Genomic DNA, 27,883 nt, shown 5'->3' with positions numbered 1-27,883 from the left:
AGATGCAGTTTCACATCCCCATGTTCTGTCCACAGGTAACCGGCCTTGATGGAAATTACCGCATTACATGTCACACAGTAATGGAGGTATTACGAGAACACAAGGACAGTGTCATGGCCGTGCTGGAAGCTTTTGTATATGACCCTCTTCTCAATTGGAGACTTATGGACAGTAAGTAGCACACCGGTAGTCACATCACCATCTCTATACAATTCCTGTGGTGTTTATGTCCGGAAAAATTCTATGGTCGCACATATATCTTCTTGATGTGCTGTTGTAGTTAGTTTAGATAAATCCCATTTGGGTGGTAGCCTGGCCATTGCTGCAGCTGTAGGAGAAGCTATGGTATAAGATGATCTGGTTAGTTCCCTTGTTATTGCATGTATGCAGGATACCTGATACAGGAGTGTCCGCAGCTACCGCATCTGGAACCAAGGGCAGATTTTCTAGATTTTATTCAGGAGTGGGTCATTTCGGATATTAGTTTAATAGTGTAGTCAGACCATTTAATTACAATGGCAACCGGGGCTTCTGAGCAATACCCATGTTATCGCCTGAAGTCACAGCTTCCAAACAATAACTTGCTCATGCAACTAGGTTTTTGAGCAATTGCAGTAGTTTATTTCTCGCCCATATTCATTGGGGGACACAGGAACCGTGGGTATAGCTATGTCCTCTAGGAGGCGTTGACACTAGTAAAAGCTGTTAGCTCCTCCCCTGGCAGCTATACCCCCTCCAGCCTGGAGAGAGAGCTTCAGTTTTTTCTAGTGTCAATAGGAGGCAAGACCTCCCTGCTCTGCAGGGATCTCCTGAAGATTTTTTATTTTAGTTAATTTTTTTTCCTTCTTTTTCAGATGGGAAAATAGTGGAAGCCTCGCCTCCCTGTTCTCCCGGGGTCGAGTTGCGCCAGTGCTGGTCATCCGCACTGCTGCCTCCCCCACAGAAGACAAAGTGGATTGTCCCTCCCCAGACACCTGCTGAGCTTCGTCACTGGTCCTCGTGACTGCCTTAACCCTTTCTGGCCGCCACCATTCTTAGACCGGCACCTGATCATCTGGGGCTCCTCCTCCTAAGTACAGTGCATGAGTGGAGAATTTTTAACCCCTTCCTGCCTGTCATTGAGGCCGCCTTCCTAGAAAAAATTTATAAAATAATAATAAAAGGAAATGTGCGTCCATTCAGGTCCCCCTCCTCAGCCGCAGGGCCACCCGGTCAGTGTGGTTCCACACTGGGCCCGTGTCCTATCTCGGGTAAGGGGGACTTCTAATAGTTCCCAATCCGCCCTCCGGGGCCGTTTGGTTGATTCTCCACATGTGCAATCCAGTGACGGACCGCTGCAGGATCCCAAATCCATCCTTTGGGGCCAATTGGTTGATGATTCTCCACCTGCTCAATCCAGTGAGGGAAGGGGGAGAGAGAATCACTGGTTCAGACCCTGACATGAATCCGAAGCAATCTCCTAAGATTGCGTCTACGGTGGCCAGCAGCACTTGTCGTAGGCATTACCCCCTTCCTTAGGCGGAGTAATTGCACTACTTTGGGATACAGTACTGACCTTATACATTGTCCCCTGTCATAGGTGGACTGAGTACAATAACACTGATTTCAGTGCCGGACGTATACATTCCCCCTTCTGTAGGTGGTGGAATTTCATCTCCACTGGGTTCAGTACCTGCTGTATTCAATAGCCCTTCCACAGGTGGCAGGATGACATTCTCACTGGTTACAAGGTGTGCTGTATGCATTACCCCCTTAGGTGCTAATTGCACTCCCACAGGGTACAGGACTCTCCATATGCACTAGTTCTCGCCGTGGGCATTAACCCTCCTTTATAGGTGGGGTATTTTCCCTACCACTGGCTTAAGTACTCCGTACGCATTCCACCTTCCATAGGTAGGGTAATTGCACCACCATTGGATACGGTCCGACTGTCGCGCTATCCTCCCAAAGCTGGAGTTTTACACATCACTGTGCTTCCTGCCTGCCTTACTCCCTTTCGCAAGTGATCCACTAGCGGGGGAATAACTGAATATCTTCAGATACGGCAATTCAACAGTTGGTACTCAACGGTGCCCGGTACTCTTACTCTAGTGCTATGAGTGCCGCCAGTGGATACGGTGGCTATTCTCATTGTGTTCTTTTTGGTACTAGTTTTGGCCATGATTATAACTCCTCTGTCTTCTCAGGGGATTTACTAGCATCACTTGTGTCCTAGAGACTCCCATCTCCATGGGTCTTCATTGTTCCGGTCGGTCATGATATTGTCCGCATCAGTGGTAGTGCGTACACCATTGCACATATATCGGGAGTACGTTCCAACGAGTCAAGTGCTTCACTGACCGTATTCTCTATCCACCACTCCTCCTTCTCTGGGAAAGTGGTTATGCTGGCGCTCTGGTAGCAGCTACAGCGTATTTTCCTCCACAGGTGCAGCCTTTCGCTAATGCTTGAGTTCGTGGTCGCTGCAGTGGGACATCCCCTCAGGTAGGGGCCCTACCCTGGCGCCAGCTTGGCAGTTAATCCTGTTCAGCGCCTTTCCAGGTAGAGTTCTTAAGGTTGCTCTACTTAAACTGGGGCAGTATGGTACGTGGCTTCTACGGATAGTCTCGGGCCTCCCTCTCAGTTTTTTTGCACTGACTGGGCGAGCACTGGCTATTACTGTGGGAGCGGTATTGCATACCACTACATATTTGGGGTCTGTTTAGTTTTTTTCATCAGGTGATGGACTCTTCTACAACTGGAATCCTTGGCTACTTCTGTATAGCGCCAGTCTCTACGGGAAATGGACTTGGACCTAGCCTATTCTTCCCCTGTCCCTTTCCTCCTCTGGATCATGATTCATAGACACCCCGCATGCCTTGGTAGTTCCTATGTTACTACCTTCCCTCATCTGCATCTGCACGGGGTATTCTTTTAGTGGCCTTCCATTCCAGGCACGCTCCGGTCCCAACTGGTGGGCTGTGGCGCCCTCCACCTCCCTCCTTATATAGGGACTCCTTCCATTAGTCTGGGTGTACTAACGGTTTACTACACGAAAGCTCCCCACCTTCTCTCCCGAGCAGGAGTTCCGGAAACATACGACATGGATGCCCTGACATCTCCTTGGCGGGAGTTTCTTCTCTCCTACCCAGGGTTTTACAAAGGATCAGATGGAGGGCATTCCGACAAATCCTAGTCGTTCCGGATTGGCCCCGTCGCGCGTGGTACGCCGATCTAGTTTTCCTTCTGGAGATGTCTCTTGTCACTGCCACTCAGAGAGGACCTTCCTTCAGGGTCCGGTCTTACATCGGCATTTAGGGTGTTGGTTGACGGCGTGGCCTCCCCTGGTGCCCATGGAAACCTTCTTTTAGGGAGTGGCACATACGGTTCCTCTGTACCGTCCTTTACAGCCTTGGGATCTGAATATAATTCTCTGAGTTCGTCTTATCCCTTTGAGCCCTTGGAGACATTTCTCTCCGGCTCCTGTCCTAGAAGGTAGTTTTTTCTTGTGGCTGTCATCCATCATACGGGTGTTTCGAGTTGGGGGTGCTCTCTTGCAGAGAACCCTTCCTGGGTCTTCACAAGGATAAGGCGGTTCTCTGGCCCATTCCTTTTTTCTCCCAAAGGTGGTCTCTGTCTTCCACTTCAATGTAGAAATTGTCCTTCCTTCACTGTCCATCTTCTTCACTCCCTAAGGCAGGGAGCTACGTCATTATTGGCAGCCTCCAGTCCCTTCCGGCATACGGAACCCCCTTTTTTGTCATCCGGAGGTTCCACGCAAAGGATTGGCTGCCTCCGAGAGGCAATTGCACGATAGGGCTCTGAGGCATCGCCCCTCGGCTGCGCAGTTGTATAACGCGGCTTCAGGTCCTCCTTACACACATTCAAAAAAAATTCCAGGTGCATTCTTAAGCATCAGCGGCCGCTGCTTAGCCCGCAAGGTCTTGCAGGCGACAGTTTCTTAGCTACCAGCAGGGACGCTTGCTTCCATGGGTCTGTGGTTTTTCCCTCCCCGTGGACTGCTCTTGAACGTCCCACGGTTCCTGTGTCCCCCAATGAATATGGGCAAGAAAAGGAGATTTTTGTATAACTTACCAGTAAAATCTCTTTCTCGCTCTTCATTGGTGGGACACAGCACCCACCCAGTATTGTTGTTCGGCCACAGTTGTGGCTGTTGCTGGTTAGAACCTAGTTCGGTTCTTGGCATTGTTGCTGTTCCACGTTGTTTCGTTGGTTTACTTGCTTATCCTACTGCTTCTCACAAACTGAAGCTCTCTCTCCAGGCTGGAGGGGGTATAGCCGCCAGGAGAGGAGCTAACAGCTTTTACTAGTGTCAACGCCTCCTAGAGGACATGGCTATACCCACGGTTCCTGTGTCCCCCCAATGAAGAGCGAGAAAGAGATTTTACTGGTAAGTTATACAAAAATCTCCTTTTACGCCATACCCACAGCTCTGTCCCATTGCTGCACCGTGTGAATGGTTTATGGCAGTACGGGCCAGCCATTGTCCATTCTGTATCTACAAGACAATTCATAGGCACTTAGTCGTGTTCCAGTTTTAGAAAAATGCTATTCATTGTACAGTATATAGAAAGATTAGATACATTTCCAATGTATTTTTTGTAATGATTCCTTATGGTTTGCAGTCATCCCATAGTCAGTCAGTCCCGCATGTCATAGACACACGAAGCTTTGTTTTGTAACGAGCCTTGCATCCGTCCATTTCTCAAATCTGTGTGTCTCCCTATCTATGTCTATCATATCTCTTCGATATCTCATATCTGTTGATGTCTCAGGTCTATCTATCTACAGTTCCTTCAAAAAGTATTCATACCCCTTGAATTTTTCCACATTTTATGTTACACCAACACACAATTTATTTTATTGGGATTTTGTGATGGACAAGAAAATGTTACATGGTTTTCAAACTTTTTAAGAAATAAAAATCAAAGTGTGGCATGCATTTGTATTCAGTCCCTCTGAGGCAATACTTTGTAGGACCATGATTTGCTGCAATTACAGCTGCAAGTCTTTTGGGGTATGTCTCCTACCAGCTTTGCACATGTAGAGGTTGAACTTTTTGCCCATTCTTAGCAAAATAGCGCAAGCTCAGTCAAATTGGATGGAGAGCGTCTGTGAACAGCAACTTTCAAGTCTTGCTACTGATTGTCAATGGGATGTAGGTCTGGACTCTGACTAGGCCATACATGAATATTCTTTGATCTAAATCGTTCCATTGTAGCTCCAATTTCATCTTTTTCAGCCTCTACCAGGTTTTCCTCCAGGATTGCCCTGTATTTAGCCCCATCCATCTTCCCATCAACTCTGACCAGATTGCCTGCCCCTGCTGAAGAAAAGCATCCCCACAGCATGATGCTGCCACCACCATGTTTCTCGGTGGGGATGCTGTGTTCAGGGTGATGTGCAGTGTTAGTTTTCCTCGACACATAGCGTTTGTCATTTAGGCAAGAAAGTTCAACTTTGGTCTCATCTGACCAGAGAACCTTCTTCCACATGTTTGCTGTGTCCCCTACATGGCTTGTGGCAAACTGCAAACGGGACTTGCTTTCAAAAATGGCTTGACACTCTTCCATAAAGGCCAGATTTGTGCAGGGTATGACTAATAGTTGTGCTGTGGACAGATTCTCTCATTTGAGCTGTGGATCTCTGCAGCTCCTTCAGAGTGACCATCGGCTGCTTCTCTAATTAGTTCTCTCCTTGCTGGGCTGTCAGTTTAGGTGAGCGGCCATGTCTTGGTAGGTTTGCAGTTGTGCCATACTCCCATTTTCGGATGATGGATTGAACAGTGCTCCTTAAAATGTTCAGAGCTTAAGAATTTTTTTTATAAGCTAACCCTACTTTACACTTCTCCACAACTTTATCCCTGACCTTTCTGGTGTTTCTCGGTTTTCATGATGCTGTTTGATCAATATTCTCTAACAAACCTCTGAGGCCTTCACAGAACACCTGTAGTTACACTGAGAATAAATTACACACAGGAGGACTCTATTTAATCATTAAAGGGGTTGTCCGGGATTAGGGACCATTGTTTAATAAAATTGCACATGCACACACTTTACATACACCCATGTCCTACCTTTTCAGCATGTTTCTAAAGTACCCTTTTTACCAAAAACCTTTATGGCAGGAAGTAACAGATTTCTTTCAGTCAGTGACGTACCCTTGCAGAGGAGGAAAGCTTCCTCTTCCGCTGCTCCGGGAGCCCGGTGACGTCACTGACAGCCTCATTAATTATTCAAAAGTCTAGGAGGGGCAGTAACTCTCCTGGCTAAGCTCCGCCCCTCCAGTCCGGTGCCGATATTGATGGCAGCGGCTCAGGAACGGAGCCGCTGCCATCAGCAGAGAGCGTTAGCTGTAACTGTAACAGCTAACACCCGCGGCATCCAGATCTATGTGGTTGAGAAGGAGGGAGCTCCCTCTCTCTACCATCGCGCCCCTGCTGCTGCTATTGCAACGGCGCGATCGTTGCCATGGCAACCGGACGCCTAACAAAGGCGTCCTGGTTGCTATGAACCTAAGTCTCTCTCTCCCCCTGTGCTGCTGCCCTCGCCGCTGCCAATAAGAAGAGACGGGGGGGGCTGTGACCACTGCGCCACCAATGAAGAAGATAACTGACCTGTAATACAAATACAGGAGGCAGGTGCCGGAATCAAATAGCCGGCACCCGACCTCTGTGACAGGGAGCTGCGATCAGCTGCAGTTGAGTTAACACTTCAGGTGCGGTACCTGAGGGGTTAATTGTAGCTGATCGCAGCTCCCTGTCATAGAGGTCGGGTGCCGGCTATTTGATTCCGGCACCCGCCTCCTGTATTTGTATAAGAAACATTGGTGGCACAGTGCGCCCCCCCCCAGTATAATAAACGTTGGTGGCACAGTGCACCCCCCCAGTATAATAAACGTTGGTGGCACAGTGCACCCCCCCCCCCCAGTATAATAAATGTTGGTGGCACAGTGCGCCCCCCCCCCCCCCAGTATAATAAACGTTGGTGGCACAGTGCACCCCCCCCCCCAGTATAATAAACGGTGGCACAGTGCGCCCCCCCCCCAGTATAATAAACGTTGGTGGCACAGTGCGCCCCCCCCCCCCCAGTATAATAAACGTTGGTGGCACAGTGCGCCCCCCCCTCCCCAGTATAATAAACGTTGGTGGCACAGTGGGAAGTGCCAATGAGGGTTAAAAAAAATTAACTCGCCTCCTCCAGTTGATAGCGTAGCTGCCGATCTCCTGTTTTTTTTCTTCAGGACCTGTGGTGACGTCATTGACCTCATCACATGGTCCATTACCATGGTGATGGATCATGTGATGAGCACAGTGATGTCACCACAGGTCCTTTGACAGGTTCTAAAGAAAGACCAGGAGACGATCAATTGGAGGAGGTGAGTGATTTATTTTTTTATTTTTTAACCCTCATTGGCACTGCCCACTGCGCCACCAATGTTTATTCTATTGAGGGGGGGGCGCACTGCGCCACCAATGTTTATTCTATTGAGGGGGGGCGCACTGCGCCACCAATGTTTATTCTATTGAGGGGGGGCGCACTGCGCCACCAATGTTTATTCTATTGAGGGGGGGCGCACTGCGCCACCAATGTTTATTCTATTGAGGGGGGGCGCACTGCGCCACCAATGTTTATTCTATTGAGGGGGGGCGCACTGCGCCACCAATGTTTATTCTATTGAGGGGGGGCGCACTGCGCCACCAATGTTTATTCTATTGAGGGGGGGCGCACTGCGCCACCAATGTTTATTCTATTGAGGGGGGGCGCACTGCGCCACCAATGTTTATTATATGTACATGAGCCCTGATGGACTGTTTATTTAGACAAATTTATGACAGCACACAGGCAGCATTCGTGTTTTTTAACTGCCGCATAAGGGCTTATTCACGTGCCCATGCTGTTGACCGCAAATTGAGGTCCACAATGCACGTGCACCGACCGTGGGCCAGCCACATACAGATCATGGACCCATTCACTTGAATGGGTCCAAGATTCATCCGTTCAGCAAAAAGATAGAGCAAGTTCTATCCTTTTTCTGTGCAGAGGAATCAAATGGAACCCCAGGAAACACTCCGTAGTGCCCCATTCCAAATCTCATGATTTGCGGATTGGGTCTGCATCGGTGAATCATAATGCAAATGGAACAGTGCACATATATTGCGGATCCACCAATGCGATCCTCAATAAGGCTACTTTCACACTAGCGTTCGGGTGTCCGCTCGTGCGCTCCGTTTGAAGGCTCTCACAAGCGGCACCGAACGCAGCCGTCCAGCCCTAATGCATTCTGAGTGGATGCAGATCCGCTCAGAATGCATCAGTCTGCCAGTGTTCAGCCTCCGCTCCGCTCAGCAAGTGGACACCTGAACGCTGCTTGCAGCGTTCGGGTGTCCGCCTGGCCGTGCGGATGCGTCCAGACTTACAATGGAAGTCAATGGGGACAGATCAGTTTTTTATGACACAATCTGGCACAATAGAAAATGGATCCATCTCCCAATGACTTTTAATGGTGTTCAAGATGGATCCATATTGGCTAAGGTAAAGATAATACAAACTGATCCATTCTGAGCGGATGCAGCAATTTGTATTATCAGTGCGGATCCATCCATGATGGATCCACACCAAACGTGAGTGTGAAAATAGCCTTACTGTGTAGCAGAGCAAAACTAGGGAAATTGTAAAACATTAGCAATGCTAAGATATATTACTAATAATTGGTTATTGTAATGATGAATGCACACATAAAACTAAAAATGAGATACCATTGTGGAAAGATGGAGCTGCTCCCTGTGTGTTCGTTCACTGTCTGCAAACACTGAGCACATGACATGTGCAAGAGACAGAGGGGGGAGGAGATTATGGGGGAGGAATATGTAAGAGGGGGCGGATCTATGGAGGCGTGGCTGATGTGGAGGAGGCTGAATATGTATGAGGGGGGCGGGTGCAGGGAGGGGATCTTACACTGTAGAAACCAGGAGCTGCACTGGGAGCCACAATGCTTTGCAGCAGGAAGTGATGGCATACATAAACAGCTATGTACACAGTCTGCTGGGGACTGTAGGAGCCATGCAGCAGTGCAAAAGCTACCTAAAAACATCTTGGGAAGATAGATTTGGCTACTAACAGTGAGTAAGCAGTTTTAAAAAAAAATGTTTGATCCCGGACAACCCCTTTAAGTGACTTCTGTAGACGGTTGGTCACACTGGATTTTATTTTGGGGTATCCGAGTACAGGTGGCTAAATACAAATGCTTACCACACTTTTCAGATTTTTATTTATAAAAAATCTTAAACCATGTATCATTTTCTTTTCACACATCTTGCTACTTTGTGTTGGTCTATCACATAAAATCCCAATGAAATACATTTAACCCCTTAAGGACACAGCCTTATTTCACCTTAAGGACCAGGCCATTTTTTGCAAATCTGACCAGTGTCACTTTAAGTGGTGATAACTTTAAAACGCTTTGACTTATCCAAGCCATTCTGAGATTGTTTTTTCGTCACATATTGTACGTCATGACACTGGTAAAATGAAGTAAAAAAAATAATTTTTATTTATAAAAAAAATACCAAATTTACCAAACATTTGTAAAAAAAAATTGCAAATTTCCAAGGTTCAATTTCTCTACTTCTATAATACATAGTAATACCTACAAAAATAGTTATTACTTTACATTCCCCATATGTCTACTTCATGTTTGGATCAATTTGGGAATGATATTTTATTTTTGGGGGATGTTACAAGGCTTAGAAGTTTTAGAAGCAAATCTTGAAATTTTTCTGAAATTTTCAAAAACCCACTTTTTAGGGACCAGTTCAGGTCTGAAGTCACTTTGTGAGGCTCACATAATAGAAACCACCCAAAAATGACCCCATTCTAGAAACTACACCCCTCAAGGTATTCAAAATTGATTTTACAAACATAGTTAACCCTTTAGTTGTTCCACAAGAGTTAATGGCAAATGGTGATAAAATTTCAGAATTTAGATTTTTTGGCAAATTTACCATTTTTAATCAATTTTTTTCCAGTAACAAAGCAAGGGTTAACAGCCAAACAAAATTCTATATTTATTGCCCTGATGCTGTAGTTTGCAGAAACGCCCCATATGTGGCCGTAAACTACTGTACGGGCACACGGTAGGGCGTAGAGGGAAAGGTGCGCCATATGGTTTTTGGAAGCCAGATTTTGCTGGACTGTTTTTTTTTTTTTTTTGACACAATGTCCCATTTGAAGCCCCCCTGATGCACCCCTAGAGTAGAAACTCCATAAAAGTGACCCCATCTAAGAAACTACACCCCTCAAGGTATTCAAAACTGATTTTACAAACTGTTAACCCTTTAGGTGTTCCACAAGATTTAATGTAAAATAGAGATACAATTTCAAAATTTCACTTTTTGGGCAGATTTTCCATTTTAATATTTTTTTTTTTTTCCAGTTACAAAGCAAGGGTTAACAGCCAAACAAAACAAATTATTTATGGCCCTGATTCTGTAGTTTACAGAAACACTCCATATGTAGTCGTAAACTGCTGTACGAGCACACGGCAGGGCGCAGAAGGAAAGGAATGCCATACGGTTTTTGGAAGGCAGATTTTGCTGGACTGGTTTTTTTGACACCATGTCCCATTTGAAGCCCCCTGATGCACCCCTAGAGTAGAAACTCCAAAAAAGTGACCCCATTTTAGAAACTACGGGATAGGGTGGCAGTTTTGTTGGTACTAGTTTAGGATACATATGTTTTTGGTTGCTCTATATTACACTTTTTGTGCGGCAAGGTAAGAAATAGCTTTTTTGGCACAGTTTTTTTTTTTTTTTGTCATTTACAACATTCATCTGACAGGTTAGATCATGTGGTAATTTTATAGAGCAGGTTGTCACGGACACGGCGATACCTAATATGTATACAATTTTTTTTATTTATGTAAGTTTTACACAATGATTTCATTTTTGAAACAAAAAAAATGTTTGTGTCTCCATAGTCTAAGAGCCATAGTTTTTTCAGTTTTTGGTCGATTATCTTAAGTAGGGTCTAATTTTTTTGTGGGATGAGATGACTGATTGGCACTATTTTGGGGTGCATATGACTTTTTGATAGCTTGCTATTACACTTTTTGTGAAGTAAGATGACAAAAAATGGCTTTTTTTACACCGTTTTTATTTTAATTTTTTTACGGTGGTCACCTGAGGGGTTAGGTCATGTGATATTTTTATAGAGCCGGTCGATAAGGACGCAGCGATACCTAATATGTATACTTTTTTTTTTTTTTTTATTTAAGTTTTACACAATGATTTCATTTTTGAAACAAAAAAAAATCATGTTTTAGTGTTTCCATAGTCTAAGAGCCATAGTTTTTTCAGTTTTTGGGCGATTATCTTGTGTAGGGTATGATTTTTGCAGGATGAGATGACTGTTTGATTGCTACTATTTTGGCGTACATGCGACTTTTTTGATCACTTTTATTACTTTTTTGGGAAGTAAGGTCAGCAAAATTTCAATTTCATCATAGTTTTTAATTTTTTATTTTTATGGCGTTCACCGTTCGGGTAAAGTAACATGACCGTTTTATAGATCAGGTCGTTACGGACTCGGTGATATCAAACGTGTAGGGAATTATTTTTTTATTTATTTTTTTCATTTTTAATCAGTGATAAATGTGTGTTTTGATTTTTACTTTTTTAAACTTTTTTTTTACCCAGACCCAATTGGTTCTTGAAGATCCAGTGGGTCTGATGTCTGTATAATACAGTACAGTAAAATATATAGTGTACTGTATTTTACTTACACTTTGTCTGAACAGATCTATGCCTTTAGCACAGATCTGTTCAGCAAGATGGACAGCAGGATGCCTGAGAAGGCGTCCTGTTGCCATGGGAACCTTCCCCGTCTGCTCAGTTGTGGCCACAACTGCGCAGACTGGGAAGGGTAAGGATGGGGGCTCGCTCCCTCTGTCACCCCATCCTGTCGGGGGGCTGCAAAGGCACAGCAGCCCCCCGATGGGAGAGAGAGGGAGCTCCTGACTGTTAACCTCTGCTATTCCATACCGCGGTCCGTACGGACCGCGGTATGGAAAGGGTTAAACGGCTGACATCGCATATGTGCTGACACTCTGGTATACCCACTGGCCACCAACGATTATTCAAGAGGAGGCGGGCGGGGGATCGCGATCCCGCCTGCCGCACCTCCCGCTGCCATAAAATCATTCAGGGGGCGGGGGGGTGAAAAAACTAGATTTTTGGCATATAAAGTTTCTGATCTGACCGCGGGGATCAGAAACTGCTGAAAGAGCAGCAAACCGCAGGTCTGAATTGACCTGCGATTTGTTGCGATCGCTGACATAAGGGGCGTCACAGGACCCCCCCGCGCATTTAGCCGAGGTGCCTGCTCAATGATTTGAGCAGGCACCTTGTTCCGATCACAGCCGGCCGGGCGGCAGTGATCGGAACAACACATGACGTACCGGTACGTCATGTGTCCTTAAGTACCAGGATATCATGACGTACCGGTACGTCATGTGTCCTTGAGAGGTTAAGGAAGCACTCTCGCATTTTTTTATTTTTATTCTGACATGTTAGAAAGGTAATGATGTAAAGTGTAAATAAGGTAATTTTCTTAGCAGTGCCTGATTTTGTGAGTTATCCCCTCACTTCTGATCCTCAGCTGTCGTGACCAGCAATCAGACTTTCCAAATAACACAACATCTTATGTTATGTGTGGACAGAGTCAGTTTCTCTTTGTATTCCTTTAGGAGCCTCAATGTCCGTCTCATAGGAATGAGTAGAGAAGTAAACTGTTTCCTGTTCTGTGTCAGTTGGAGATCAGAATTCTGGTCACATGTCACAGCTGAGGATCAGAAGGGAGTTCATAACTCAGATACAGTCACTGGTAAGAAGATTACATTCACTAGTTTACAACATGCACCTTTCTAGCAGGTCAGAGAATAAACATTTTTGTGGGAGTGCTACTTTAAGTTTGTGGGTGTAACGTGAAAAAATGTGGAAAAGTTCAAGGGATATCTATCTATCCATCTGTCTGTCTCTCATATCTGTTGGTATCTCATATCTGTCTATCTCATATTTGTTGGTATCTCATGCCTAGCTTTCTACCTATCTAACCATCTAGCTGATATCTGTTGGCCTATCTCATATCTGTTATCTCATGTCTATCTTTTGGTATCTCATATCTGACTCTTATCTGTTGGTACCTCATATTTGTTGGTATCTTGTATCTGACTCATTTGTGGTTATCTCAAATCTGTCTCCTATCTGTTCTTATCTTATATCTGTCTATTTAGCTCATACCTGTGTGTCTTGTATCTATATGCCCACAATAATGTATAATAACGTGCATGTATTCTTACTGGATGAACACAATGAAGATTCCTATTGAATGACAACAAGCAGAGATCTAGAGCTGTGAGGAATTATTACAAAAAAGCAATTGTCTCAACACAAAAGCACTTTTTTACAAGAAAGCCACCCCAGTGATAAGCAGATCATGGTGGGTGCAGTTCTGAGAAGTTTTACTTCACACAGCCAAATTTGTCCTCTACATCTTGCCACACCCTTGGAAGCCAAATAATTACTCTTCTCGATCAGTTCCTTTAGATGTATCCATGCTGATTTGCATGATAATCAGAGTCAAATCGTCACCCAGCCTCTCACCACTGTCTATATAATAATCTTTTCACAGCCAATATAAAAGCCACCAAACGCTCTCGTACACGGACAGACTCGTACTCGGCCGGACAGTCTGTGGGTGAGTTTAACCTGAAACAATCTAGCAATGTCCATGGAGCCTCTGTACTGAAGACCAACAATGAAGGCGTACATCAGTGTTTCATAAATCTCTAGTGCATGTACAATATTAGAAGTTGACATATTCCTAACCTTCCAGGAGCCCTTTCCTGCCTGTAGGCTCTCTGTAAACTCTCAGAAAAACAAAGCAGTGTACAATACCAGTAAACAGGAGAGAAGGGGTATGCAGCTGCAGTTTTACTGTGTTTGTGACTGCATGCTGTGAATGGTGAAGGGGAGCAGTAGACAAGAGCTCAGCTCTTACATAATACTGTGAAGGGCCCAGCATGATAGAAGTAAGTAAAATAAACCTAGAATCCTAAGAATAGATGCTCCAAAACTGTTACTACAAGTAGTTACTAAAACACTTGTCAGGAGAGGTTACAGGCCCTCTTAAAGGGGTTGTCTGGGTTCAGAGATGAACCCGGACATACCCATATTTTCACCCACACAGCCCCACTAAGATGAGCATTTCATGGATCGCGCAGGCCAAGGGCTTGTTTGTTTACCTAGGCAGAGGCTTCCGCCCAGCAGTGTTTTCGGTGACATCACCGGCACTGATGGGCCGGCTTTAGTGTTGCCCTAGCTGTTTTACAGGTTAGGGCAGCGCTAAAGCCTGCACTGGAAGCCTCCCGTCTGGCAGCCCTAAGGAGAGCCCGGTACGTCACCGGATTTCCTGAAAATGCCTTTGCCCTGCGCAATTTAGCGCATGGCAAAGGAGAGCATCGAAGCATGATGCTGGGGCTGGGGGTTGCCTGTGTGAAAATATGAACAGCTCTGAACCCGGACAACCCCTTTAAAAAAAAAAAAAAAAAAAAAAAATTGGACAATCCCTACTTGGTAGAGAGGTCCCTTGACAATAAGCTAGTCACAAAGTCTCTTCCTCCTCTGCTCAGAACACAAGGCTGTTATCTATGGGGAACTCTGGCGGCAGGTGGTCAGTTTCTCTACAGCACCACCACAGTGGAAAACATTACTCAATGCCAATCAGTGGGTTTTCTGTGTTAAAGGTGCCCATACACATTCAGTAGCTGTCAAATAAATTCTTGTTTAGGGGACAGCTATTTCTTCCAACTTGCGCACACACACACTCAGTCAAGCCTGTATGTGTTTTCAATGGGGAGAGGGGAGACAGCCATCTCCTTGAAGAACAAAGGGCATGCCCCCAATCCTTCTGTCCCCCCAACATCATCTGCTGGTGAAGAGTCAGGAGCGCCCCATACACATTGCATTGTAGTCTAGCCGCTCTGAAAACGGCAGGTTCAGCCAACAATAGTGTAATGTATAAGGAGGTCTTAAAGTGATTTACCGAGACTTTTGTACTGTTAGCCCAGAAGTGATAGACTGCTGGAAATCAGTGGTTATGTCACTGCACTATGCTGCCTTCAGTAAGGACAGCATAGTACAGATTCCCTTTAAGGGGGTTTTCTGAGATTAGCCGCCTCGCCTATAGTGTAAATCTCCAGCCGCCTCGCCTGTATCCTCCTATCTCTGGAGGATGAGAATAAGCTGTCACCTCGGGGACACATAAATTGTCGTCAACATTAGGCTACTTTTACACTAGCGTTCGGAGCGGATCCGTCTGATGTTTCATCAGACGGATCCGCTCCGATAATGCAGACGTTTGCATCCGTTCAGAACGGATCCGTCTGCATTATAACTTAGAAAATTTTCTAAGTCTGAAAGTGGCCTGAGCGGATCCGTTCAGACTTTACATTGAAAGTCAATGGGGGACGGATCCGCTTGAAGATTGAGCCATATGGTGTCATCTTCAAGCGGATCCGTCCCCATTGACTTCCATTATAAGTCTGGACGGATCCGCACGGCCAGGCGGACACCCGAACGCTGCAAGCAGCGTTCAGGTGTCCGCTCACTGAGCGGAGCGGAGGCTGAGCGCTGGCAGGCGGATGCATTCTCAGTGGATCCGCCTCCACTGAGAATGCATTAGGGCCAGACGGATGCGTTCGGGGCCGCTCGTGAGCCCCTTCAAACGGAGCGCACGAGCGGACACCCGAACGCTAGTGTGAAAGTAGCCTTATTGGCACCTCTGCATGTTAAAGGGGATGTCAAAGTTATTTTTTTTGTTCTTTGTATGTTTCTAACTAAGCAAATGTAACGGTTTTTCAATTCCCTTCATCTACAGTGGCCCTGTTCTCCTAGTTAGCGGAGGTCACATGACCTGTAATTTCAGCTTCATCCCCTGCTCTGATGACGTTCTGTGCACAAGCCTGAGGGAGCAGGAGGAGCAGGTCTGCCTCTGTGCACTGAGCGTCACTGTGAAGGCTGTGCTGGTTGGAGTAACAAGCTACGACCCCTTCACTGCCTGATCTGCTGGCCAAGCTGTCTGCCCTGTGTCTCCCCTCCCACTGGATTCTTCAGCAAATTTTAACCCTTTGTGCCATCAGCAACTCTGGGCTCAAGGCTCTGTCTCAGGTGCTGAGCAGCTACAGCGTTTCATCTTCTCCAGGCACTGAGGATACAAATGCTGTGCACAGAATATTCCCTCCCTCCTGACCCCTACAAAGATCAGAGGAGTTCTCTCCTCTGTACTGTTTTGCTGGCTGTGAGAAAGTGTCTACTTGGCATTGCACAAAAACGGGTAGAGGGGAAAGTCCTGTGTGTATCAGCAGTGTCATTGTACTGTACATCTGAGACTTGTAGTCCCACACATACAACATGTGTATCCCAGCAGTCAGCCTGCAGACAGGGGAGCAATTTTATTCACTCCCTTTGCAGAGCAGGAGAAGGGGAAAGGCAGTCTTTGTTGACACCCTCAGATTGTTGTTACACACCCCACAGCTCTGCAACTGCATGTAAACAAAGGGCCAGAACAGAACTTGGTAAATAAGTGAATATCCACTTATTTCTGAAGAGATATATATATATATATATATATATAATTTTATTTTTTTAACTAAACAGTCAAGGGTTCCAATGTTGACCACAACTATAGGTCTGCATTTTATTTTTTTAAGTTTTGGATACATTGGTTATGAAGCTGGACCTAGCTGGTGGTCTGGCTCAAGGAAAAGAACATGGGCATAGGACCAGGTTCAGTCCCGCCCCATTTTCTTTGAAGAGAGAGCCATGCATATGCAGTCATTTGTAATTAATTTCAGTAGGGATTTTCCATGTTTACATGGTCCTCAAGTCATCCCATGCAAGAAACCATTTACTCTCAGGGCTTAAGTGGGTGACCTGCAAGTTGGACCTCTGCATCTAAATTGACTTTCCATAAAAGTCTACCTGACATAACACAAGCAGCACAGCAAGAGCAAACGTTGTCAGGACAACCCTTGGCCATATAATGTCCTACCGTGTGCCCTGTTCAACAGTCCCATCCGGCTCCGTTTTCCACACCAGTCCATCTTGCTGGATACACTCTAATGACAAAATTGAGAGAGTGAATTATTTTTCCCTCATGTTGCTGAACTTTTCGAATCCACCACATGTAATACAGCACAGTAAGAAGACAGCAGCGCACCTCTAATGTATGTCATAGAAGTGAAAACGTTTCCTCAATGTTATGATCTTTCTTTTCCTCAGAAATGCTGGAGACTGTTGAGCTTGGTGAAACTGCTCATAAGAAGCCCGGAAGTACAGTTCCAGAGTCTATACACACATACAGTAAGTGTTCTATGTAACGCTTCTCATCATTGTTACATTCACGGTCCAGGTTTGTCACTATTAAGAACATTATTCATTGAGCTACTACTATTCCCATTACTGTCCTCCTGGCAAGGATGCTTCGAATTGTAATCAGCTTCTGCTATAAATGCTTCTCTTCCGTCTCACTCCTTGCCAGAGCTTAGGTTCCTAGTTGTCTAGTTATCCAGTGAATGTGTGCTGCTATTCTGTCTGCCTCGTACAGAACGTCTGCCTGTTTATCTAATCTGATACTCTGCTGCCTGCCCTGACATCAGATTAGTTTTATGAATACGCATGAACTTTGCCGCCCCTGATCTAGGCCTGTTTCCTGATATCGATTGTCACCTAATCCTTGGTGGTTCGCACTGGTGTCTCTAACTCCTGTGGATCAGCTGCCATATACATGGATTAGAGGGTGAATACAAGAACACTGCCCTTAGGTTTAGCTCAAAGCCAAGCCAGTTAGTAACAGTAAGCTCTGGTCATGGATCCCACTGACCCAACCCAAATGGGTTTCTCAGAAGTAATTCAAGAGCTGGCTCTGCAGTCTGACTGCCATAATCATCTACTGGACATTATGCATGGCGGGTCCACCTGGTTTCATGCCCTGACAGCTGCTGCAGCAGTACCGCAACCACCAGCAGTAGCCACAGTGCCAGTACCAGCTTCTCAAGCTACTCCCACAGGGGTTTTGGCCCCGATCTGTCACCTCACCAACCATTGCAAAATTTACTTCAAGTTGTTGTCCTACCAGTTTCCTACCAATTATCCAGTCACTAGTAACCTGCAGGAGCTCCTGGGAACATTTCAGAGTCTTTTAGGAACCAGGGCGACAGTCTTCAGCTGCCGCCTCTCTGCTATGTCTACATCAGGGCAGTCTCAGTTTGTCAATGCACCATCTGGTTTCATATCCTGGCCTCAGAGTTGTGTGATAGCGCACCAGTATTCCAGAGCCTGCTGGCTCTAACAATATCGGTTTGTACTGTGAAGACAAGTACACTATGCCCGCACTTGCCTTAAGGTGGGCAAACTCTAATAGCAGGCGGTGACGGGTATGAGCCTCCCTAGCACCGCGGGTGACACTAGAGAGGCCCCATCCCTGCCTGCCATTGGCTGCTCTTCCCCCCCCCCCCCGACACTGGATGTTTTCATCCATGTAGATGGAGAAGCGGCAGTGCGGCGCAGGGAGCGGGGTAACTATATTCCCACGGAGGAGGCCCGGCATATGGGGGGCTGTAGTAGATACTGGATAACCCCTTTTAATAAATATTTAAAGGGACACCTCAAAAAGGAGTATTCATTTTCAAGTCAATATTCATAGAAAACATTTTTTTTTTTTACTTTTTACAATTTTTTTTTTCATTCTGGGAGTACTATGCCATTGAAAATAAATACAAAATACTGTATTTAGCAGTCAACACAAAGGGATAAAGCTTCTATATAGATCGGTAAACTGTCAGATTACTGCTTCTGAGGGGAAGATGTTATCCTCATTATAATAGTATATTTAGAATTGGGATAACAGTATGACAGCTCTAATGTTTCCTTTATAGGCCTAGATAAAGATTAATGTTGAGCCAAGCGAGCTTCGGATGCTACATCCGAAGTCGCTTCTTTCAAAACTTAGGATTAATACTGTACGGAGATCCGTCTCCGTACAGTATTAAAGTGTATGGGCTCCGGTAAGCCAAAGTTAGTTATTCACTAAGTTGTGCGCGAATAACTTTGGTAGTGGATTTTTAAAGTGGAAACCACTTATCGGCTTCTGTTCCGAGGTACTAATCTGAACCGAAGCAGAGTTCGGTTTTAAGTTTTTAAAGTAGTTTTCCACTTTAAAAATCAACTACCGAAGTTATTCAACGAAGTCATGCGCGACTTCGTGAATAACTAACTTCGGCTCATCAGAGCCGGCCCCGTTCACACGTCAGCAAATTTCGCTCCGCATTGCAGGTGTCTGTGTTTTGTGGATCCGCAAAACACGTTACGGACGTGTGAATGGGGCCTTAATACTGTACGGAGACTAAATGGAGCATCCAACGCTCGCTTCACTCCACAATAATAAAGATGCCTTCTACTTATCAGTGTAATGTCTGATGCTCTAATTGAGTTGGATTGCGAAAGTTCAGCCTGTTTGCTGTGCTAAACATCCAAAAAGGAAATTAAAGAGCCAGGACAGGAAGTAGAATACATGGAGTGACTTCAATAATGATATCCGGAAAACCATTCACCTGTTTCTTGTAAAAAATTAATTAAAAATTCACATATAGGCTGCTAATGTGATATTTAGTATTGTAATAATGCTGTTCTCACTTCCTTACAGTTGGTGATGGTTTAGTGCAGCCTGAAGCACTGAATAAAAAAGCCATTCAGATTATCAACAGGGTTCGAGATAAGCTAACAGGTAAATTCAGACGACTCCATGGGAAAACTGATAGGTCAGAGGCACTTATAAGAGGACTTGTCCCCTGTACAAACCTGTACCTGGTCTCCCCCCCCCCCCCCCAAAGGAGTCTTTTGATGGTTGACAGTGGGAGGCTTATCATTTCTGTGCAGATGACACGCTTGGGGGTGTACCTATATTTTTATATTACTGATAACTAAGGGGCTTTTCTTTCTCAGGACGAGACTTTTCTCATGAAGAGACTCTGGATGTGGCTACACAGGTAGAACTATTAATTAAACAAGCCACTTCCCACGAGAACCTTTGTCAGTGTTATATTGGATGGTAAGTCTTATCTCGTATTCATTACACATTGTAAAGTACCTCCACCAGGAAATAATTTGTGTAATTTTAACTTTGGCCATCATTTACTTTTCGGGTCAGAAATTCTTTGGTAATTCATTTCATTATATATCTTTATACGAACTGGAACGCTCCTGTTCTGATCTCCTCCATTTGTGACCATTCAGCTGTCACCACTAGGGGAGCTCACTGTGAATTGTGTAAATCCATATGATGTTAGCTCCACCTAGTGGTGGATACAAGCAGCCAGAATTTTATCACTGAACTCTCTGATAGTGTGAAGGAGAGCAGGGGTAATTGGAGCTCTGTATAAGAAAACTTGGAGCGCCGATCCTAAGCAAGATATATTGTGAAACTAATCAGCTTAACCACTTCCAGACTGGGCCATTGACCTTATTGTAGAAACTACACCACTCAAGTTACTCAAAACTGATTTTACAAACTTTGTTAACCCTTTAGGGGTTCCACAAGAATTAAAGGAAAATAAAGATTAAATTTCACTTTTTTGGCAGATTCTCCATTTTAATCCATTTTTTCCCATTAACACATCAAGGGTTAATAGTCAAACAAAACTCCATTATGTAAACCGCAGAATCTGGGTAATAAACACCCCACATGTGATCGTAAACCGATGTAAGGGCACACGGCAGGGCTCAGAAGAAATATGGTTTTTGGAAGGCAGATTTTGCTGGACTGGTTTTTAGATGCAATGTCTCATTTGAAGCCCCCCTGATGCACCCCTAGAGTAGAAACTCCCCAAAAAAATGACCCCATTTTGGAAACTAGGGGATAAGGTGCCAGTTTTATTGGTACTATTTTGGGGTACATATGATTTTTAATTGCTCTATATTACGTTTTGTTGTGAGACAGGGTACCCCAAAAATTGCTGTTTTGGCACTTTTTTTATTTTTTATAACATTCATCTGACAAGGTAGATCATGTGCTATTTTTATAGAGCAGGTTGTTACAGACGTGGTAATATCAAATGTCTACTTTCTTTGTTTCAGCTTTTCATAATAAAGCGGGTTTTTTTTGTTTTGTTTTTTGTCTCCATTTTCTGAACGCCATATTTTATTTATTTATTTTATGCCGATGGTCCTTTGCAGGGGCTCGTTTTAGCAGTAAGAGTTGACGTTTTGATTGGTACCATTTGCGTACATATGATTTTTTTTTTGATCATCCATTATTACACTTTATGGGACCGTCACAGACGTGGCAATACCAAACATGTCTATTTTATTTTTTTCTATTTAACTTTTTTTTTTATTACTTAATTGGGGATTTAATTTTTAACATGTAAAACCTTTTTTTTTAATTTAATTTTTCTATTTTACACTTTCCGCCCCCCCCCCCCCCCCCCCATAAGGTCATAAAAGACCTCTGGGGACATTTAACGTCACTTCTTTTTTTTTTTTTCTTTTCTTTTTTTCTTTTTCACTATTGATTTCTCCTGTAACTGGGACCACCCCCCTAGAGAGGCTGTACAGCCTCGGTACAGGGCTGATCGGGGTCTGTGGAAGACCCGACAGCTCCTGCACTCTCCTGGCGGTCACATGACCGCCGGGACAGGAAACGCTCGTGTATACAGCGATCTAGAAGACAGGGACACCTGGGAACTGTCCCTGCCTTCTCTCTGATAGCGCCCCCCCCCCCCGCTCTGCAGCTGCACAATTAGCGTGCAGCTGCTATCTCTGAATGGACATCCTAAAATGTCCATTCAGAGATAAGCAAGCACCCATAGGATGTTTATAGTCTAATGAGGTGGTTAAAATCCCTATCCCAGCAGCAAAAAAATCCGTTACTCCGGAACCCAATGACTTTTGTAATATTAGTGGTACATTTCATTAACACTGTATTTTATTTTATTTTATTTTTTCCAGGTGTCCATTCTGGTAGGAACTGTTGGGACCTCTCTACCTTCCTGACCTAGATGGGTGTGAAGCTGGCCTTACAGCAAACATCATGGATTGCCGATCACCAGTAATTAGTAATAGTAATTGCTCACCAGTAATTAGTAATAGTAATTGCTCCATGCCACGCCTGTCACTGACCAGACGTACGACCCAGATTCTTGTACTGTTACCAAGCTTAAAATCGAGAGCGATTCTAGTGAGGAATTACTGATGTTTGTTAAGTTGGTAGCTGCATGTGATGTAGCTATGAAGAATTATAATTGTTAATAAAGAGTTACAAAATGTTCTTCAGTGCCGCTTGTTTATGTATAATGTGGATATATAATCCTTTTTTTTTTCTTTTGTGCTGCATTAAAATTCCATATTTTACTATGAAATTTTAACAGTTTCAAGAAGAGAACGTGACATGGATTCCACCTATGAAAAAAAATGTATTTTCTGTAGGTTCAGTATTAGGCTTCTGCTTAAGGCTACTTTCACACTAGCGTTTTTGCTGGATCCGGCAGGGTTCAGCAAAAATGCTTCCGTAACTGATAATACAACCGTCTGCATCCGTTATGAACGGATCCGGTTGTGTTATATTTAACATTGCCAAGACAGATCCGTCAATAACTTCATTGAAAGTCAATGGGGGGGGGGGGGGGAGATCCGTTTTCTATTGTGTCCGAGAAAACCGTCCCCATTGACTTGCATTGGGGGTCATAACGGATCCGTCTTGCTCCGCATCCCATGACTGAAAGCAAACTACAACATGTTGTCTGGGAATGCAGCTAAATGGAACGGAATGCATTTTGGAACATTTCGTTCTGTTCTGTTCAGTTTTGCCCCCATTGACAATGAATGGGGACAAAGCGTTTTTTTTTCCGGTATTGAGCCCCTATTCAATTCAATACCGGAAAACTTAAACGCTCGTGTGAAAGTAGCCTTACTCGCCTTATTTCTTGCTGCATATGAGAATTGTTATAACACACTTTATGCATTTGTTTATTAAAATAGGTAATAAATTTGGTGCTGATAAATTTCTTATAGACATGGGGGGGGGGGGGGGGGGGGAGAAGTTATCACACCCTGCACTGCAGAATTCTGGCTTCAAAAAGTTGCAAAAAAGGGACTTTGCCACTTTTTACACCACTCCAGTTTTGAAAAGTGAGTGTGGTTAGCTATGTTAATGAGTTTCACCCCAGATTTTAAACAAGTCCCAGACTCTCTCCAGGTGACATTGATAAATTTGGTACAAAGTACGCCAGCAGACTACGGCAAAATACTCTCGTGATAAATTTCCCCCAGAGCATGAAATGATATAATATGAGTTACCTGCATGAGGGAGTTTACTGAGCATCGGTTAACTCAATAATTACACAGTATGCAGCAAGCTCCCCCTAATGGTGGCTGCAGGAATTGTATCCTTTACCCCTGTCTATACAGTGTAGAGAAGATATCTTACGAAATAATATGATGAAAAAAGGTTGACATCCACTTTAACATTCAAGAGCATAAAATCTCTGGTAAATATAACGTGTTTTGTTCTCTTCTGTAAACATTTTAAGCAGGCTATCCTGTTTTTTATTCTTTTTTGTACGGCAGGGGCGGACTGGATAACTAATTATTGCTGCCATCACCACAAAGGTGGTTCCTAGATTTTCTTAGAGCCTTAAATGGCAAATCTCCTCAAACATATTTGGGTGGCGGACATCTCACAGTGCGACAGATTTTCTGTTCAGGGGTCAGTTAAAGCTGGGTGACCATACCTGTTAGAGATGTACTGGTGGTCATATTTGTGGTTACCTAGCTTTCCCACAGACAGAACGCAGGTCCATGGTCTGTGGTGTACATCTTGTGTGACTACAGGTCTGAGCATAGTATAAAAGCTGTAACTTGTAGCAAATCTGGAGTCGCAGCCACAATGTAAAGATACACTTTAGATCTCGATTGACCTTCACCATCTTAAAGTGGACGGCACATTTATCTGAAGCTCTGCTGCCATCACCTCCTTGCACAATATGAAGTATTAAGATGGCAAAGCAATTCCTTATGTCCTGTGACGTTCAGTGCGATACCCAAAAGTGTAAGGTCACTTTTGCGTCATTCCTTTCTGTAATTCTATCACAATTGCCCGGTTCCCTGCAGGAACCTGTCCTCATGCTGTGAACTACCAGTGCTGCTTCAGATTATACGAGCATTTGTCTGATAAATTCTTCACTGACATTAAATTATAAGACGACTGTGGGGGGAGGGGTCTGTATATCAATAGGATATGCCATAAAAGTCTGATAGGTGCAGATCCCTCTGAAATTGAAAGTAAATGGGTGGTTGGCTCTTCACCTAGTGGCTATGACGGGTGCTACTAGCTCACAAATCGGGTGCCCGACCCAAATGATAAAATAGTAGAAAAAAGAGGGCGTGAGCACTCAACACCTGGACCATAGGATGCAGAATATATTTATTCAGATAGGACCTACCAAGTCCAATAAATAAAAAACAATCACAAATCACATGCACTAAAATACAATAAAAATGGTACCAATATAAAAATATACTGATGATGGGGTGGAAACCTTATTAATACATCCTGGACAGTAATATCCCTTAAAGGCACCTAATTTCTATAATGGCACTATTGGTATTGATTGTGCCGCAATCTGCAGTCCATACTATTCAGTATCTGATTCCTAAAAATAAGAAATCGCAAACAATATAGACACTGGTGGTATTCGTTGTGCCGCAATCCGCAATTCAAATAGAAGTGTCCCAAAGGTATCTGTCAAGAGTCACTCCAAGTGCTGGTTTATTAATGCATACAAATGATGTATAGTTCCAGCATTACAGCACAATAAGTCGCTCCAAATGTAATCCTCTTCCAGCTATTGATATAGCCGCCCAAAACGGTAGACCCAGTAGTATCTCGAGAATATGTCCCTGTAGAGCAAGCCTATCCATATTCCATACATGTCCAGATGGGACCGACCAACCATAACAGTCAGTGGATATAGGAGAATACGCCTTAGGCTACTTTCACACTAGCGTTCGGAGCGGATCCGTCTGATGTTTCATCAGACGGATCCGCTCCTATAATGCAGACGTTTGCATCCGTTCAGAACGGATCCGTCTGCATTATAACTTAGAAAATGTTCTAAGTCTGAAAGTAGCCTGAGCGGATCCGTTCAGACTTTACATTGAAAGTCAATGGGGAACGGATCCGCTTGAAGATTCAGCCATATGGTGTCATCTTCAAGCGGATCCGTCCCCATTGACTTCCATTATAAGTCTGGACGGATCCGCACGGCCGGGCGGACACCCGAACGCTGCAAGCAGCGTTCAGGTGTCCGCTCACTGAGCGGAGCGGAGGCTGAGCGCTGGCAGGCGGATGCATTCTCAGTGGATCCGCCTCCACTGAGAATGCATTAGAGCTGAACGGCTGCGTTCAGGACTGCTCGTGAGCCCCTTCAAACGGAGCTCACGAGCGGACACCTGAACGCAGGTGTGAAAGTAGCCTTAGGTTGGTTGTAGTGCTCCCCATCATCCTCTCCTATAATTCACTGCTTGTTTAGTGGAGAAATACATCTGTGGATGGAACCACATGGTAGTAATATACAGGATAGTGCAATCACCTTACTTGCTGCTATATTGCAGAAGTATGAGCTCTTGGCCACCACGTGACTCCTGCTCTGACTAGCCAATTCACACAACATCTCCCTTGAGGACCAGAAACAAGTCTCCATGCAAGCCTCGGACCTCCTCGATGTGAGTCTCATAGACTTGCCTAAAGAGACTGACATCTGGTTTGCACAGCAGATGCTGTGGGAATTGGTTGGAGAGGAGGTAACAAGGGGCTGACAGATCACTGGAGCTACCATGAGAATTTCCTCTATAAAGTAATACATAAAGTGGAGTTTGTGTGTCTGTGGTGACCCGGGACGCACAGGAGACCGCACAGTCACGTGGTCTAACATTGTTATCTTGTATGGTTGGAGAAAGACATGTCCAAGTTTAACCAAGGGATGGCAGAAGATGTTGAATGAAAAGAGTACGTGTTACATTCAAATCAAGAATCCTAGATGTAATATTTCACTGTATGTTGGAGTTTGAAAAAACATTGGATGTTGGAATAGCCGCTTAAACCCCTTCCTGCACGCACTGTGGATTACGTGCAGATTCTAATGGGGAAAAAACACAAGGTTAGGGCTCATGCACACAAATGTGTGTCGGCTGGGCCCGTGCTGCCCAATGTACTGGCAACCGTCCGTAGAGTCGCCGTATGCAGACCTGCTGTGCAGATTTTGAACTCTGCATCATGGTAATTCTTTTATACATTTTTTTTTTTTCTCACTCGTATCATTGGGGGACACAGGACCGTGGATATAGCTGCTGCTGCCACTAGGAGGCGACACTAGGCTGAAATGTTAGCTCCTCCTCTGCCGGCTATACCCCCTCCAGCCAGGAGAGGGCATATCAGTTTTTAGCTTAGTGTCGCAGGAGGCAGACTTCCCTGTTTGCAGGGCGGCTTCTTTTTTATTTTTTCTTTCCCATTTTAGGTAGGGGAGAGGAGTCGCCTAGCCTCTGTCTACCCCGGAAGCAAGGCCAGTGTCGGATACCCTCACCGCTCGACCTCCCCCCAAGAAGCAAAGGTGGACCAGGGCAGCCTAGCTCCCCTGCTTTCCTCCAGCCAAAGGGTCACCTGGATCTGGCAAGCCCCCCCTGCCATTCCAGTCTCCTGCCACTTTGGGTGCCGGCTCCTGAAGAGGTGATCCTGCTTGTCCTCCTAATAGGGGGGTGAAGATGGGGTGAGTATTCTACAGCACCCTGCCCCGCCCCCCCCCCGGGTTACCTCCCGGCCTGCCACTCTTTACTTTTGGCCCCGGTTTAATTTCGGGCTTACTCTGATTTCGGGTTCCGGCCCGCTCTGGATTCTTTACGGGCCGCGGGGTGGGCACCCACGGCTGGTGTGTGCAAGTGGGCGCCTCCCGCACACCGCTCTGGGTCCCTCTGTTCTCCGGCCGACCGAAAGTGCAAATTTAGGCCCTGGAGTCGGGGGAGTGTAGGCCGCAACTCAGCACCTCCCACAGTGATGCGAGGGCGCGGAGCTAGGCTTCCTGCTGCGGCTCAGAAGACTCAGCAGGACTGCAGCTACCAGCGTGGACTCAGCTTCAATGAGAAAACGAGAGTAGGGGACAGCTCACCTCTGATTTTAGGATGGCACGGTGCTCCAAACAGATGTTGTACCCAATCACCAGAAAACAATAGTAATAAAAATAGAATGGGCACTCATATACCTGATACACTAGGTAGGCAATGCGACTCAAACAATGTAATAATAATATATTAATTTATTGATAGCGATTGTGTATATCAATATACAATTAATACCCTAATAATTATACCCTCTAAATAAACCTAAATGGTTAAAATACACATAAAACTAATTGATAAAATGAGTATAGTTCTATCCACTGTTGTAGCTAATGGAAAGTCGGTCCAGCGTTAATAGAAGGCACACACTAGTAGATCTTCCGTTATCTACAGCAGTGGCTGACAGCAAATGTGACTTCAGTGAAAATATAAAATGTGAATAATATAAATAAATAAATGAAAATTCTAGAGTGAAATTACGTAGTATAACACAGTGACTTGAAATGTCCAATAGATAAAATGTGGCAATCTACTGGATCAGCATAATATAGTGCAAATGGTTAATAAAATAGTGAATATATAAATATAAGTGTATAAATATCTCTAAGAAATCAATACAATCGCTGTCTCCCACTGGTAGTTCTATTCCTAAAGTAGTCC

At 44.8% G+C, this 27,883-nt stretch overlaps 1 protein-coding gene across 5 annotated transcripts in view; it reads left to right on the top strand.

Moving 5' to 3' along the window:
* The window catches only part of MTOR (mechanistic target of rapamycin kinase), a 187,462-nt gene extending 165,075 nt beyond the window's left edge, over positions 1–22,387 (top strand). For 4 of the 5 annotated variants that reach the window (XM_040430315.1, XM_040430309.1, XM_040430302.1 and 1 more), the window contains 6 exons: positions 36–171; positions 13,689–13,754; positions 17,339–17,419; positions 19,761–19,841; positions 20,060–20,165; positions 22,064–22,387. In XM_040430315.1, the coding sequence (XP_040286249.1) occupies positions 36–171; positions 13,689–13,754; positions 17,339–17,419; positions 19,761–19,841; positions 20,060–20,165; positions 22,064–22,079 (486 nt within the window). In that variant the 3' untranslated portion in view covers positions 22,080–22,387. The remainder of the gene's footprint in view (positions 1–35; positions 172–13,688; positions 13,755–17,338; positions 17,420–19,760; positions 19,842–20,059; positions 20,166–22,063) is intronic. The other variant, XM_040430322.1, reaches the window with a different exon arrangement.
* The last annotated feature ends 5,496 nt before the right edge of the window (positions 22,388–27,883 follow it).

Source organism: Bufo bufo, chromosome 1 (genome assembly GCF_905171765.1).
Source record: "Bufo bufo chromosome 1, aBufBuf1.1, whole genome shotgun sequence".
Lineage (NCBI taxonomy): Eukaryota > Metazoa > Chordata > Amphibia > Anura > Bufonidae > Bufo > Bufo bufo.
The sequence above is the reverse complement of the archived record's forward strand: the minus strand, read 5'-3'. Positions and strand labels throughout refer to the sequence as shown.